Consider the following 15,142-nt stretch of genomic DNA (forward strand, 5'->3'; position numbering starts at 1 on the left):
CCCCCCCCCCCCCTTTTGTCTTTGCCCGGTAATCTTGATCGTCTTCGCGCGCCGAGGCGACCCCGCGCAGCCATCTCGCGCGCATTGGCAATTCAATCATCGGCGAGCTATCGTTGCCGATCGGGACACCGTACATCGCCCGAGCGCGAGCGCGTGTCGCCCGGCGATTTCAATGCGCGACCGAACGAGATCGCCGATCTGGCGGATCTACCGCGCGGTATCGGTCGACGATTTTTGCCGGCAATTTCGAAACGCGGAATTTTGGAGATCGGTGACTTTAACCTAGTGGTTTTATCGATTTTTATCCACCGTTGTACAAGGTGTGCCAGAATTCACTTGGAATCGGGAATCGAGGGGTTCCCGAGGTCATTTCAAGCAACTTTTTCCTTTGCAGAAATCTTCTTCGAGGCGTCGTTCAGGAGTTATTCAGAAAACATAGCGACCAATGAGAAACGAACGCCGCTGGCGCGATTATTCTGATTGGTCAACGGTTTTCGTTGATATCTCGTTGACGACGCTTCGGAGAGAATTTTCGCAAAGGAAAAAGTTGCTTGAAATGACCTCGGGTATCCATTTCCGAATTGTCAAACATTTCTAGAACCACAAGTATAATTATATATATATATATATTAAAGTATTTATATATAATCGGCATATATAGATGGCATTCAGCTGCCATCCGATGACAAATAATGGAAACTAATCGCGAAACAGATGTTTCTTTTACAAAATAGTCTACGATCTTTGCGCGACAATACCGCGAACGATAAATAGAGAGATCATTGTTATCGCGCCGCTTTAAAAACGGCCGGCGCGCGTATAGTTCTAACCGAGATAGACGCGGCAGGGGAAACATCGCATATTGTGATGGGTTCGCCTTGTTGCAGGGCCGAGCACGCGATTTATTTGTTCCTAGCTGTTACGCGTCGATACATTAATCACCTCATTTGCCTTTTAAGCGCGGTTTTAAACCGCGCGGAGGACAGGTGAGTCACCGGCGGACTTTGAGAAAATTTATTGGTACTTTTATGGCGACGGCCGGCTTAAAAATAGACCCGCGGCTTCAATGACAAAACGAGAAAAAAGGCGACCGAAAACAATTTTCACCAAAAACGGAGCGCGGCCCGCGCATAAATAACCGCGACGGGATCGCGCGACCCTAAGAGCCCATCCAGGATTAAAGCTGACCTTGCGAGAACACCGCGCGTTTAACTATACTTTTGCGCGTTTTTTTTTATCGCCGCGCAAAGTTCGCGCGAACAATATCATAAATAAAATTCGCAGCTTCGCTGGTAACAACAAATGGAGCCACTTGACGCGAGAACGAACAATAAACGAACACCGTTGAACGAGGATATATTTATCGAGAAGATCAATGCTTTCTTCGTAGTCTCGATAAAATCGGGATCAACGACGCCGGGTTTCCGAGTAGCTGATTAATCGCGAACGCCGGCTATTGGTCAACGGTTCCAGATAAATATTTTCTAACGAAACGTTTGCTCCGGCAAATACTGGAATACTTCGCTTAATCAACGGTTCACGGCGTCGAGACGACGATTAGCGTTCGACGCGTATTTAACAGTCGCGTTCCCCGAAAACCTTTATCTCCCATCTTGCTCCCATCGGCAAGAGATAAACGCGGCTCGCCGGGCTAATTGTCTCTGACTCAATGAACCCGGCGATCTATCTCTGCGCCGCGATAATCTACGACAGGCTCGTCGAAACTCGGTCAAAACCTCCTTTCTACGGGCACGCGAAGCGAAACAATACACTTTTTCTTCGATAGAAAGCAATCCGACCTATCATCCGGCTCTATTCAAGTGTCATGCGAGCACGGGAAATATTTTCCTCGGCCGTAGAATCGCGAAGGAAAAATCTCGGTTGCGTACAATGACTTCCATTAATATTCAAACAGTATTCAAAACGCGATGACTTTTTCCCTTCGGTGGATTAAACGTTTTGAATTTGTTTTAGATGGTGGACGTAGCATGCTATGGATATAATTTAGATTAGTGTATGATACAATGAGCTGTTACTATATTTTTAATTGTTATTAATAACTATTTCTTTATTGATGAATTGTGAAAACCTTTTTATAATAATAATATAATATTATGTGGTAAATATGGCAAGAAATATAGATTGTAATCGGTATAATATAATAATATAATAAAACAGAATAATAATTATTAATCCTATTAAATCTTATATATTGTAAGTAGGATTACTTATTATTATTATTGTATAATACATAAAATAATAAGTAGAATAACTTGTTCTTACTATTATTATATTATACCGATTATAATCCATATTTATTCCTACATTTATTACATAATATTATATTATGATCATAAGTAAGTTTTCATATTATTATATAATAATAATAAATAATCCTACTGATTCCCCTATCACCGAAAGAAAATTAAAATCGCTTAATCTGCTTTGAAAAAAATATTGCATTTTAAAAAGTATTTCAATATTAAAGTGTGCCACTGTATTTTTTGCCTAGACTGATAAGACCCAGATTTTCTTTTATTTATTATTAGTGGCGATTTCCCAGATTAGAATGCTACGTTTAGCAGATCTGATAATAGGGGATGGTTTGCTGAAACGTGGCGCTAGGCAAAAGAAAAACGGCCGGGGTACAGCGAGGGAAAACAGGTTGGGAAAACATGGTCTAATCGAAGGAAAATATTGGACAAACGGTACAGTGATTACATAAATATTGGCCTGCAAGATAACAAGTAGGTTCTAAATATTTGAACAGGCGCGTGACAATCTGTGAAGCGAGCGAACATGTATTTTCTATCGTTTCAATCATAGAATATGTTTATTTATTATTTATTCATTTATTATTTACTTTATTTATTTTTATGTATTTAATATTAATATTCTGAATCCGACCTGAATTTTTAATTCGATTCTAGATGTTCTTCTTTAAATGTATCGAGATAATTTACCAAATGATTAACCACCCTAATTGCTTCGAAACCTAATTGCTTTGATAGTTTAAAATTGTCTATTATTCATTTATAAAAATACGGACAAGTTTTGTACTAGTCAGAAATTTAATCGGACTTTAGTAGACCGCGAAGTTTATGAATTTATAGAAAAATTGATAAGATGCAATTTAACATAGTAAATTGACTAACAGAACTTCCATATGTCAATTTATTATTTTTCATCAATTAAATCTTTAAACAATGAATTAACTTGCTATAGAGTTTCTATTTCTTGCAATTGGTATAGACAGTTTTCGTTTTACACAAAACTACACAGTCTATTTATTAGTTGAGAATATTAAATGAATGGTCGACATAAAGAAATCAGAGTTTGGTAACCCCGTGCACGTTCGGAGTAATTAGAAATCAATCGGCGTCTCGATGATTCGGAAAGACGTGCTCCCTTCCTTATCATTTCTATTGTGTTTTCTCTAACGAGTCATAAGTTCAAAAAACTATTGATATTTCTTTTAAAAAACGTGATCAAGAGAAGCGATTTAAAACCCTGTTGCTAGTTCTTTGCAAATTAAATCTTAAATTTCATTTATAAAAATCGTATATTCATGACAGTAGTAATGCCTGGTGGTAAATAACCGAAGAAGAAAAAGTTTAAATTGTACCATACAGAGTAGAAGACTTTCTTCAGTGACTCAGCTAATTATAGTGAAAATAAAAAGGGTGGCAAAATTGAATCCCCGAACCGAACGAATAATTGCAAAAGAGCCAGCGATTCGTTAATAAGCTACGATAAAATTCAAAGATCTTTTAAATATTGATGTCTCTCGACAGACCGTACACAGATTTTCTAATGGAAAATTGTAACATTGTAAGGTAAAAATTGAAAACGGCACCTAAACTTTTTATCACGCCATAAGCGTGCACGCCAAACGGTATCAAGATTGGAAATGCGAACGATGGCACGGTTTCAGACAAACAGGATTAATATTATCAAATGACAGGCGTGTTCTGCTCAATATTCGATGAAAAACGTCTGGAGTATAATACCAAGGAAGCTCGATAAAGAACATCAACAATTTCCGCGTTACAATATACACAATAAAAACAATAACTAAACATTACAAATATCGTGACAATACAAATAAGAGACCTTGTATTTGCTAAGTGTGATAGGTACGATAAATGTAGCCTGACACTTCGAAAAAATAAAGAACGATAGTTCCAAAACGCTGTAGAAATAAAATAGACGATAATTGCGGCCAGCAATATCCGCGAGGAATTCAAAAGCTCGTCGAGAATACGTCAAACCGCATTTTTCCCTAGTATTCGATGCTGGTGTGCGTCGGCGAACCACAGGGGTGGCAGATTGACCAGTGTTCGTTTTTTTAGGTTGGAAATGGGCGAGGGGTAAACAATGAAAATAAAGCAGTGACAACTCACCAAATCCCGGACGTATCCCAGCAGAGGACGTTGGCTGGCCCTTCACGTATCCCTAGGATGCACACGCGGCGAGAAGTGTCGCATTGACGACAAACGATTCAGCCCCGGGAATCGCTTGGATCGGTTTGGCGATTCGGCCGCGTTGCCGAGACTTGCATCGAGCGCGACGCGAGTTCCGGACTTCTCGTTATTGCACGCGGATCGATTAACCGTACATTTGCGAGTGACAGCTCGCGTTCGAGTATTCACTGACAGAGAGACGGAAAAATATCCCGAGTAGAAAGATTCGCGGTGCGGTGGACAGGCGAACGATCCGTTTGCCGGACAATGCGCCGCTGTTTATTCTGTTTGGACAGTGCGCCCGGTGTACAGGACGTCATGCACGATCCTTCTCCCGGTGTTTTTGTTTTCAATTCTCGATGCAGTTCACGCCTGGCGGGCTGCACTCGTACCCCATACTCACGCCTCGCATCTCAACCAGAGACTAAAGCGCCTGGTTGCAGTCCACCCGTATAAATGCTCCGCCGCAGCGTGAATGTAGTCGTAGGTTCGCTAGGGACTTGGTAGGGAACAGACTTATCACGGACCGTCGACAGGGGGCAGCACTGCGCGGCCACCCGGCGACGGTATCATCTCGTTTCTTCTTTCGGAACATTCGATTCCTTCGCGCCCTTCGATTCGAGTCGAGAGACGATATCGAAGCGCGTAGAATCGATGCGATGGAAATCTTGCGATACTTTTTGAATTTTTTCAATTCTTGCTTCTGTAAATCGCGCTGCAGTCGATTCGTATCGTTGTCATGATGAAATAGATGCAAGCGGTGTCAAGAATCAGTTTCTTCGTAATATTTAAATTTTCCGTCTTTTGGCATTTAGAACACGCAGTACACGGGGAAACTTGAATATTTCTGATATGATAATTCAATAATAGAACTATTGCGCACTGATTCTTTACCTCGGATTGTTATAATAATGACTAGTGTACGGTCTTTCACAAACTAGTCATGCACAGGAACACTATAACCTCGTAGGGACGATACGTTAAATCTCTTCTATGTGCACAGTAAAAAAATTATTGTAACATCGAAAAACATTAATTATAGCAAAATAATATTGAAAAATATTACTTATGACAAAATTAGAATGCAATTAAATGTACCAAAGATTTAAGGCTGTTTGAGACACACTCCTATCCACATCCTAGAATATCAAGCCGAACCAAAAAGTGAACAGTGTCGCAATCTCGCGGCGAATCTAGAAAGGAGAAATTAATTCGACGTTTCACCGCTATGTGATGATAGTGTTTCTGTGCCCATCGGGAGGTTATGCAGATATATTCATGTGGTCGTGCCTATGGTTGCCTGTGATCGTCGTGGTACAAACATAACCTTTTTATGGGAAATTTTTTAATGGAATGTTAAAATAGATGTGCATTTACAATGTCTGCAACAGAAATACTTGATAATGTTGTCTCTATAATCGATAATAATACTAGGAAACCTGAACAATTTTTGAGGTAGGTACACTTTGTTTCGTTTTATTAAGCCAACATAACCTAGTATATACAAGTAACAATTGAAGAGGAGATAAAGCAATTCATTAAACGTGTTGCAGCGTACAAAATGAAGTAGCGTTAAAGTTTAAAAATTCAACGAAGCGTTTATATGACTTTACAAAAGAGCTAACGAAAAGAAAAACAAACGCACTGCCAGAGCTGGTAACGGAAGGTTTCGACGAAGAGCAGATATGGCAGCAACTCGAACTACAGAATGAAAGTGAGCTTACGCATTTTATAACTGGCGTCGCGAAGGTTCTAACCGAAAGTAAGAATCTGAAAATACCAGTTACCGTAACGAAGCCAAAAATTGTACATAGTATTAAAAAAACAAAGGTAGACAATGATGAAAAAGAAGAAAACATGTCCGATGACAATGTTTCGGACGATCAGACTTCACTGGACGATAATTTAATGAAACAAAAGAAAGCCAGGAAGAAGCAGAAAAATAAGCCATCCATAGTGGATGACAAATTTTTTAAATTACAAGAATTAGACGAATACTTGACAAAGGAAGAAAGGAAGGAGGTACAAAATGAAAAGAATGAGAAAGATTCTGATGAGGAATCAGTCGATCTATTCAATGATTTTTCAGACAATGATGAAGATCAAAGCGGAGAAGAGAAGCTCGTGAAATATACAGACTTCTTTGATAGTCCGCAGAGCGAGGATGAAGAGATCAATGATTCTACACAATATAAAAGCAATGACAATATCGACGTAGACGATTATTCTCTACGCGATGATTCGGATGAAGCCATGGACACGGATGATGAGGGGGACGAGCACAAATCTCCCAAGAAGAAAGTTACTTTCAATCTCACAAACGATTCCGACGATACGGATAGTTTGGACAATAAATCTGTCAACAAAAAAGAAGAAATAGAAGCAAGATCCTCTCTTGAAACACGTCAAGATAGATTACTAGATAGGATTAAACAATTGGAACAAGAAGCAGTGGGAGAGAAACCTTGGCAAATGAAGGGTGAAGTGAGTGCTGCCAGTAGACCACAGAATTCTTTACTGGAAGAGTTTGTTGAATTTGATATAACAACAAGACCTGCGCCAGTTATTACCGAGCAAACAACATTTAAACTGGAAGATATAATTAAGCAAAGAGTAAAGGATAAAGCTTGGGACGATGTTGAGAAAAAATTCAAACCAGTAGAGACACCAATGGAATACAAAAAGAAATTGGTATTGAACCAGGAAAAGAGCAAAGAAAGTTTGTCACAAATTTACGAGAACGAATATCTTAAACAAAAGCAAGCATTGAATCCAGACAACGACGAGAAAGAGGAAGAAGAGCCAAAGTTGCACACGGAAATCCGTGAAATGATGCACGCTGTGTTCTTAAAGTTGGATGCACTATCAAACTTCCATTACACTCCTAAACCAGTAAGATTATTAAAACGTTTGCATTTTATTATTTATTTTACCACATATTACCAATTGTATGTACTTGTTTCAGGCGAAACCGGATATTAAGATTATCAGCAATATTCCGGCAATTACTATGGAGGAAGTGGCACCAGTAGCGATTAGCGATGCTGCTTTATTGGCGCCAGAAGAAATTAAGGGTAAATGTTTTATTGAATACAACGTGTATTTATATTTTATATGTTCATATATATGACTAATTTATTATTTATTATTAGAAAAACAACGAGGCGATCTTATTGGCAGAGCAGAAAGAACGAAGACAGACATGAAACGAGAACGTCGGCACAAGAAGATGAGGCAACATGCTCGTCAAGAAGCCATGGAGAAGAAAGAGAAACTAAACGCGATGAAGCCGGGAATACAGAAGAAATACAAGAAGGACAAAGCAGCAGAACTAACGAAGAAATTGATCAAAAATCGAAACATTATCCAGATGGATGATACGGGACACAAGGTTCCAAAGTCGTCCACCGCGTTCTTCAATCAATTGCAAGACCAGGTGAAGAGCCACATCAAGTCCAAGACTGAGGCACGTTCCAAGAAAAAACAAAAGGACACGTTGTCCGCCATTAAACTGAAATTATAATTTTTGTATAGTTTTTTTTTAAATAGAGGAGAACATGTTGTACAGTTTCACACGTTTGAATTTTATACCATATCCACGATACAAAATATAAAGGGTTGAATAAGTACGCCAGCTTTCCAACACGAATGTGGACTTTATATTACCAATTGTTCCGTGATTCATACAACTTTTATATTTATGTAATATAATAAGCGCACTGGAGGAATCTATAAATAATAGTTTCATTTTATACGAGCGCATATTATTCTTCCGTTATTTATTTTTAAATAATTGCATTATAATAAAAATTTCAGGTAACTATTTTTCGCACGAAATCAAGTTCGAAAAGCTGATCTTACTTTCATAAAGGGCGTGGTGGAGGAGCATGATCATTAAACGATCAAAGTTAATGGGCCCCAAAAATGTTTTACAGATGAGATTCGCAATTTAATCGATCATTTGCGTATACGTATCGATGCACACGCACATCGATACATTAATTATTGTCCGAGCAATAGTTAGTGGAACTACTTTCGACATAGGATGATTAAAAAGAATCGTACGCGTATTATATACTTTTATATATTAGTAAAAATGTTCCCAATTCAATATTGATATGCTGAAATTTTTCGTTTCGATCTTGCTTATCGGAATTCTCTAGACATGTACAAATGCGCTAAATCACACGTGGTTACTTATAAATGCAATTATTCGTATGTGTAACATTATCTATATTTTTTCTTTAGGAATATCTAAAAATGATGTCTTGCACAGAGAAGCAAAAGTGGATTACATAATTTCGTTTTTGTACATCGTCAAGTTCAAACAATCATCTTCCCTTCTTTTTTTTTTGTCCATTGAGTGTTGATTCTTATGATTGCACTGTTTATAATTACAAAGATCTAAATTAAAATAATTAAGCTAGTCTTAATAATCTAACGATAAGCTGGTATTAAAATTACCGTGATTTGTATAGATTTGATTGAGAAGTTTTAAAAATACTTTTCTTCACCCTTAACTTTTAGGGTACACCTCGTTAATTTTAGTATTTCTTTTTTGTTTAGTCGAAGTGCTCTTTCGTTTGTTTTATTTTTCAATAAAATCGGAAATATTATCCCGTACTACTTATTAATAAGCACAGATGCGATGTTAAACTCCTATAACAATGTAAAAGGTGATAGCAATCGTACACGATACACGCACAGTCCCAATTAATAGTCCGAAATCTTAACAATGCGTTGCTTTCCGAACAATTATAGATCTCACACGTATTCTCCGTTTCACTCAAAAATTTATACATACTTACATCCATCAACAATATCACCGCGAAACTTCGCGGTTTCTTCGAGTTATCGTTCTTCGATCCCATGTACAATTTAAATATAACTTACCTACATAATTGCGTTTATTTCGTTAAAAATCAGGACGAAGAGAGTTCACAGTTCAATCTTTAATTTACAACATTGTTTCTAGGACTGCTCTTCTTACGCTCTAAAATCAGATCAACAACGGGAATTAATAGAAGAAGAATGATTTCCACAATGATTCATTCAACACGATCCTTATCTACAAAGATAAACAAACAAACTTAAAAAATAAAATCATAGCTCTCGTTCGAACGATCCTTGTAATTAATCATTATCGCATCGCATCGAACTCTAAAGTTCGCGTATTATTAAAAAGCTACCTAGACCTCATCCACTGTGATTCATCTGTGCGTATTATAAGTGATCATTTAGCAGCTTTTGTTTTATTTTTTCTCTCCAACAACACGTTTAATGGCACTTTCACAAAAACGATATTTATGAATTTCCGACGAATTTTGCAAACATCTCGTACGATCCTTAAAATCGTACCCTTCGACGCGATCGAATGAAACTTCTCATTAAAAAAGAAACGCTAACGAACCGACGAAGTTAGGCCGACCTTACCCTCACCGCCGATTCGGGTCAAGTTTAATACGTGAGGTGCTAATTGCGAACTTTCAATTAATTGCTGAAGTAAAAGTGCTGATTATGATGCTCGGCGTGATCTCGAGACAGTGCCAATGATTTCGAAACCTTAAAGCTCTCTTAAGGTAGACATTCTTCTTGTCGCTACTCGAAATTAGTATTAAACATATTTAACTCCTCGAAACCGGACGCTCCGCCCTGGTCTTGCAGCATCTGTAACATGTCTGAGAGTTCTTGAGGTTGCGTGCCAGGTCCACCCTGAGCAGGATGAGGTGGCTGGGGTTGTCCCGCCACTTGAGGATTTGATTGTCCACCATCTGGTTGAGCTGCTTGGTGTTGTTGACTCTGCCACCCCCACATACCTGTATGAATTCACCGTTAATGCTATTTCGTAGAAGTATTAAACTCAGGTACGAAATCCAATATAAAAATGCTATTCATACTCACCCGAATTATTAGGCACTGTGGTGACTGCATGATACTGCGTAGCCGGTGTCCTGGCACCGCTACTTAACTGAGTATATGTTGGTCCGCTTGGTGACCTAGATGGACTTAATTGACTGTACTGATATCCTTCTGTTACAGGTTGCTACAGAGAAACAGATCAATTAGCAAACGAAATGAAAAATACTGAATATAAACGGGTACAATGCACTCACTTGTCTTCCAATAGCCCAAGCTTGTTGCACCGGTGTCGGAGATGTATTAGCTGGCTTTTGGATTCTACTTAAAACCGAAGAAGACGCGCTCTGCTGGCCAGGCGAGCCATAAGCTATCGGCGACTGTGTGGTTTCATATCCCTGATATACGTTTTGTGTACTGGACGGCCTGGGCTGCTGAGGACCTGGCAAACGTAGTCACAGAATTAAAAAAGGAAACAAGGTAGAAATATATTTTTATGTAACAGTAACTTACCAGCTGTAGCTACAGTCGCTGGATGCTGCATCATGTGATGGCCCGAGTAGAGGGGGTCCCTAGCAGGATGTCTTTGAAGAGAATAGTCCAAGCCGGGTTGTCCATAGGCAGGTACAGCTTCTGTTTCTGTATGTCCATCACTGCCAGGATGGAATGATCTTAAATGAGGAACAGGTGTATTCGTTAGGACGAATTTGGGTTTATACATGCGACGGGTGTAGGAGTGTGCTTACTTTGTATGCGTGTTGGTGCAGACAATGTATTCGACGGTGTCGCTAAATGGGTTTATAAATGCAAATGCGGACGTCCTCAGCCACACCCAGTCGCGATTTTTGGCTCGAAATCTGTACATCACAGACACCACTTGACCTTTCATCTTCAACACTGCGAAAAACGAGGATACGTCAACGAAAATGAACGGGAACACAATCGAGGGATACTTTACCTTGTTCGAAGCTTTCTCTCATGTGCGTTAAGTCTTCTGGATGGAAGAATTCGTAGCACGGATGACCTAAGAGTTCTGAAGGTGTGTAGCCTAGAATTCCACCGACTCTTTGGTCCACAAAGGTAAATTTACCTTCAGCCGAGTGACGCGAGATAAATTCTAAAAATCATACACGCTTAGATGGTTCAAAGTATTATTCATACCGGTACGGTTTCAATTGTACTTTATCGTTCACTTACCATTATTGCTATTGGAACCTGCTAAATCGCTACTATTTGGTGTGCTAGTGACCTGTAGTCGTCCAATGGCGACCAGGCAGCAATTGCTGCTGGTGTTTTCATCTGCAACTACACCGTCAGGTCTAGCTTGAGGCCCCCTGTCACCTATACCCACACCTGGTACACATGGGGGAACAAAATCACCTACAGCGTAAAATTATGAATCAGTCTAGGACTCCTCATAATCATTCACTGGTTGTGATTTCTATGCTGATGCGTACTACAGTGTCGTGCTAAGTGTGTCAGGCCTACGATTACTTATCCTACACCGATTTAATCTTATATTTACGCCGATAGAGCCATTTCCGCCTCTTTGCTTTTCCGAGAATAATCTCCCCCCACGAAGTCCGTAAGTATAAAGGATACCACAGACTATTGGCTGAGAAATGCCTCCATAAGGTTTTATCGGCCATGCAATCTCGATCAACGATATTTCATAATGATTCCGTTTCAAGCTCCAGTTTCCATTTCAACGCGAGGGACGTCTAACCGCCTATACTCGGACGAGCCAGGGCAGGTGTCTAGAGCACGGCGCTTCTAATGGAAGGTAAAAAAAAAAGACCTCCGACAAAATCACCGGCATCGGAGTCGGTCTTCCTGATTATGTATCGAGGGCCGCGACACGGCATACGAATTCCGCATCCATTGCCCGCGCGCCCGGCATAGTTATCGGTATTCCGACCCGTCTGCGCCGGCTGTTAGGTCAAGACGATTCCATTCATTCTTATAAACCGATCCGCACGCTATCCGGCCGTGGTCTGTCCGGCTCTAGCCCCCGACAACTCTTAATTTATAGTACAAACGTCGCTATCCCCGTATTTCTACGAAGCGAGGCGGGTTCGTTCATATTCCACCTGCACACCGTCTCCCTCGCTTTAAAATAGAAAGTTGGCGCTACGTCGCAGCCGACCGTTATGTCCAACGATTAACGACGAAACATTGGAACCCGTACCAAACTCACCAGTGGGGGGCCAGTTTTTGATGTAGCCTGTACAGTGGACCACCGCGTAATTCTGACCGTCCCTGGCCGGGCCCAGCGAGTTCCTTTGCTTCATGCGGTGCAGGCCGTGGGCCGCGGCCATGTCGCCGGTCGTCTGGAGGTTCCCGACCTTCATACGACAGATGAAGCCTCTCCTCGAGCCCATGCACATCCTCATGGAAGCTGCAACAGACACACATGTTCACCAACCGTCCATTCATTTAATCTTAAATCTCTATAATTAGCGGCAGAAGCACGGGGGCTCTCCGCAAAGAAGAAGAAGAAGCGACGTCCAACTCACATTGACCCTCCTTCTTGACGGTCCCCGTCTTCAGATCCAGCACCCTGCCCCCGTGTTGCGGCTCCTCCGCGCTCAGCTGCTCCCTGACCTTCTCGGCGTCGTCCGGATGGACCTGCGAGTACAAACTGGTCCCGTACCAGTCGCTCTGCGTGTAGTTCAGGACAGGTGCGACCGAGTCCGAGACGTAGATGATCCTGCCGCTGTCGCAGCTGACGACGAACAGGAACCCGTCGGCCGCTTCCAGGATCAGGTGCTTCAGCTCCTGGTCGGTGAGGAACGAGGGCTTGTACGCGTTGTCGGTGGTCGTGCTTCCGCTACCTGGGACAGAAATCCGTGTCCGTTAGTCGAACGTCAAATGGAATTGCAAGTCTACCGATTCTTAATCGAGCATGGACACCCTTCGCAAATCACGTTTCTTGCAAACGGCGCTATCGATCCGGCACGGGGCAGGTTCATTCGGTCGTCGCAGGGTGCACGTGTATCGGGTAACACTTCCCAGCCGGGACGAATGGCTGAGTGCCCTTGTACGTGAAGATCGAAGACGCTTCGGGGTGGAATCTAATAGTCCCTTTGTTAAACATCTCAACCCCCTATCGATCCGCCGGCTATGCATCCCCTAAAAACTTGGCCATGGAAGCGCTGCATCTTGGACATAGCTGTTGGATTAAACGACCCTAAAAGACTGGGTTCTGGAAAACGCGGCGACTTATTTTGCTTCGATGTTCTTTGGTTCTTTTGCTAAATTTAGAGGAGACTTCTGAAGACGAGACTTTTAAGACGAGACTTTTAAGCCGAGAATTCAGCAACGAATATTCCAGCGGAGATCTCGAAAGAAGAACAGACGTCCCGTTGCGGAGGGCTCGCGATAGAACATCGCGAAATATTATCGCGAGATCACGTGGAAGTGAAGACATCGAGGAAGTATGATTTACGTGGCTACTAAACTGTAATGCTGTATATAGATCGCGATCAAGAGCGTGCTAAGATCGCCGGCGGGCCGGCACGGCGGATCGTCAGTCTCCGACGCTTGTGGAAGAAAACCCGACCGAATCGCGCGGCATTAATGTCCATCGAAGACGTTCTCCACGTGGAAGGTAATGGTAACGAAGGTCACCCGGGGTCTTCCATAGATCTTGTTTGGAAGTCGTTAAAGTACCTCTTCCCGGAATTTCTCCGTATATCGGGGTAAAGATCGCATCGCGGCCCTCTCTCTCTCTCCCTTTCTTACTCTCTCTCCCTCTCTCCGTCCCTCCCTCGCTGTCTCGTTCGCTGCCGCCTCGCGGGATCCTGTCCGCTTTGCAATTCCGATCTTGCACCTCGATAGTTACCTGCGCTGCCGAGCTGCTCCGTCCTCATTTTTGGTGCCGTGGTTCGGCACCGAATTTCTCTCTCCCTCTCTCACCTTTCGACTCTCTGCCGTCTTTTGACAAGCCTCCGCGCTCGAATTTCAATACCGTCTGACTAGAATTTTCTTCGCCCGGACTTCGAATGCTGCTTCGAGCATCTGAAGTCACCGGCGAGGATGAGAAAGTCTGCGACATTTCTTTCGATCGGTCTTAGGCGCGAGCGAGGCGCGAACAATTGGGAGAAACGTCCGAGAGCTCGGTGCCATTGGGAAGTTGTAAGTTCGTGGACAAGGGGTGCGTGCACGCGGGAACGATCGTCGACGTATCCCGGAGGCGATAGCCTCTCCTCCCGGTCAGGTAAGAGAGAGGCTTCTCCGGTTCGAGCAATTTGTATTCAGCGGCCCTCTTGTCGGGAAAGAGGAGAAGTGGCTATAAACAATGCGACGCACCACCAATACTTAGCTGGAATCACGGCACGCACACCGATCCGAGAAAGGGGGAGGGGGCCCGGGCATGTGTGGCGTTGCCGGCCGCGTGTGTGCACGCAAGAGCCGCGCGCTCGCACAGCGTCGCGTCGCGTCGCACAGCGTCGGGGCTAAAGGGACAGCCGACCGACCGAACGAGCAACTCCACCCATTCTTACACCGGAAGCATATAATCGCGCTTTCTGCATTCGATATGACCAACAACCGACGAAACCTTCGGTGAATTACGACCGTTCCGGTGCAACCCGCCGGCCGGATGGGTTTCTCGGAGACTGACAACAACCGGACGAACCGTGGAACGGCCATTGCCATCATCCCCTCGGCTGCTCCGAGCTTCCCTAAACCGTGGATACTTTCCGCGGGGCAATTAACTAGACCGTGGAGAATCGATTCACGGCGCGGGTCGTTCCGCACACCTGTCGCCTGGAAAACCCTCCGCGCGGTTTTCCGGGGCGCGCATCTTCCCCTCGAAGAAA

General features: G+C 42.5%; 3 protein-coding genes across 8 annotated transcripts in view; 1 reads left to right on the forward strand and 2 right to left on the reverse strand.

Moving 5' to 3' along the window:
- LOC144470247 (GAS2-like protein pickled eggs) overlaps positions 1-4,868 on the reverse strand; it is a 96,074-nt gene extending 91,206 nt beyond the window's left edge. For both annotated transcript variants that reach the window (XM_078181192.1, XM_078181191.1), the window contains exon 1: positions 4,404-4,868. The gene's annotated coding sequence lies outside the window, so the exon portion shown is untranslated. The remainder of the gene's footprint in view (positions 1-4,403) is intronic.
- An 868-nt stretch (positions 4,869-5,736) lies between these two features.
- LOC144469765 (U3 small nucleolar ribonucleoprotein MPP10) lies at positions 5,737-8,033 on the forward strand. Its single transcript, XM_078180363.1, has 4 exons — positions 5,737-5,918; positions 6,017-7,355; positions 7,429-7,537; positions 7,616-8,033. The coding sequence occupies exons 1-4, from the start codon at positions 5,842-5,844 to the stop codon at positions 7,984-7,986; spliced, it is 1,896 nt and encodes a 631-aa protein (XP_078036489.1). The 5' UTR covers positions 5,737-5,841; the 3' UTR covers positions 7,987-8,033.
- Positions 8,034-9,708: 1,675 nt separating this feature from the next.
- Tgo (Aryl hydrocarbon receptor nuclear translocator homolog tgo) overlaps positions 9,709-15,142 on the reverse strand; it is a 25,943-nt gene continuing 20,509 nt past the window's right edge. Inside the window, exons 3-11 of one of the 5 annotated variants that reach the window (XM_078180362.1) lie at positions 12,836-13,153; positions 12,517-12,717; positions 11,517-11,660; positions 11,278-11,436; positions 11,066-11,216; positions 10,833-10,990; positions 10,577-10,761; positions 10,365-10,506; positions 9,709-10,279 (exon numbers count right to left, since the gene is read on the reverse strand). In XM_078180362.1, the coding sequence (XP_078036488.1) occupies positions 10,062-10,279; positions 10,365-10,506; positions 10,577-10,761; positions 10,833-10,990; positions 11,066-11,216; positions 11,278-11,436; positions 11,517-11,660; positions 12,517-12,717; positions 12,836-13,153 (1,676 nt within the window). In that variant the 3' untranslated portion in view covers positions 9,709-10,061. Of the gene's footprint in view, positions 10,280-10,364; positions 10,507-10,576; positions 10,762-10,832; positions 10,991-11,065; positions 11,217-11,277; positions 11,437-11,516; positions 11,700-12,507; positions 12,718-12,835; positions 13,154-15,142 lie in introns of all 5 variants that reach the window. The other 4 variants (XM_078180361.1, XM_078180359.1, XM_078180360.1 and 1 more) reach the window with 4 other exon arrangements.

Source organism: Augochlora pura, chromosome 5 (genome assembly GCF_028453695.1).
Source record: "Augochlora pura isolate Apur16 chromosome 5, APUR_v2.2.1, whole genome shotgun sequence".
NCBI classification, from domain to species: Eukaryota; Metazoa; Arthropoda; class Insecta; order Hymenoptera; family Halictidae; genus Augochlora; species Augochlora pura.

What these genes read in the sequence shown, in the direction of transcription:
- LOC144469765 (XM_078180363.1), top strand. Translation starts at nt 5,842, where the DNA reads ATGTCTGCAACAGAAATACTTGATAATGTTGTCTCTATAATCGATAAT. An exon ending in AAACCTGAACAATTTTTGAG is followed by an intron (nt 5,919 to 6,016) that starts GTAGGTACACTT and finishes AACGTGTTGCAG; the next exon opens with CGTACAAAATGAAGTAGCGT. An exon ending in TCCATTACACTCCTAAACCA is followed by an intron (nt 7,356 to 7,428) that starts GTAAGATTATTA and finishes TACTTGTTTCAG; the next exon opens with GCGAAACCGGATATTAAGAT.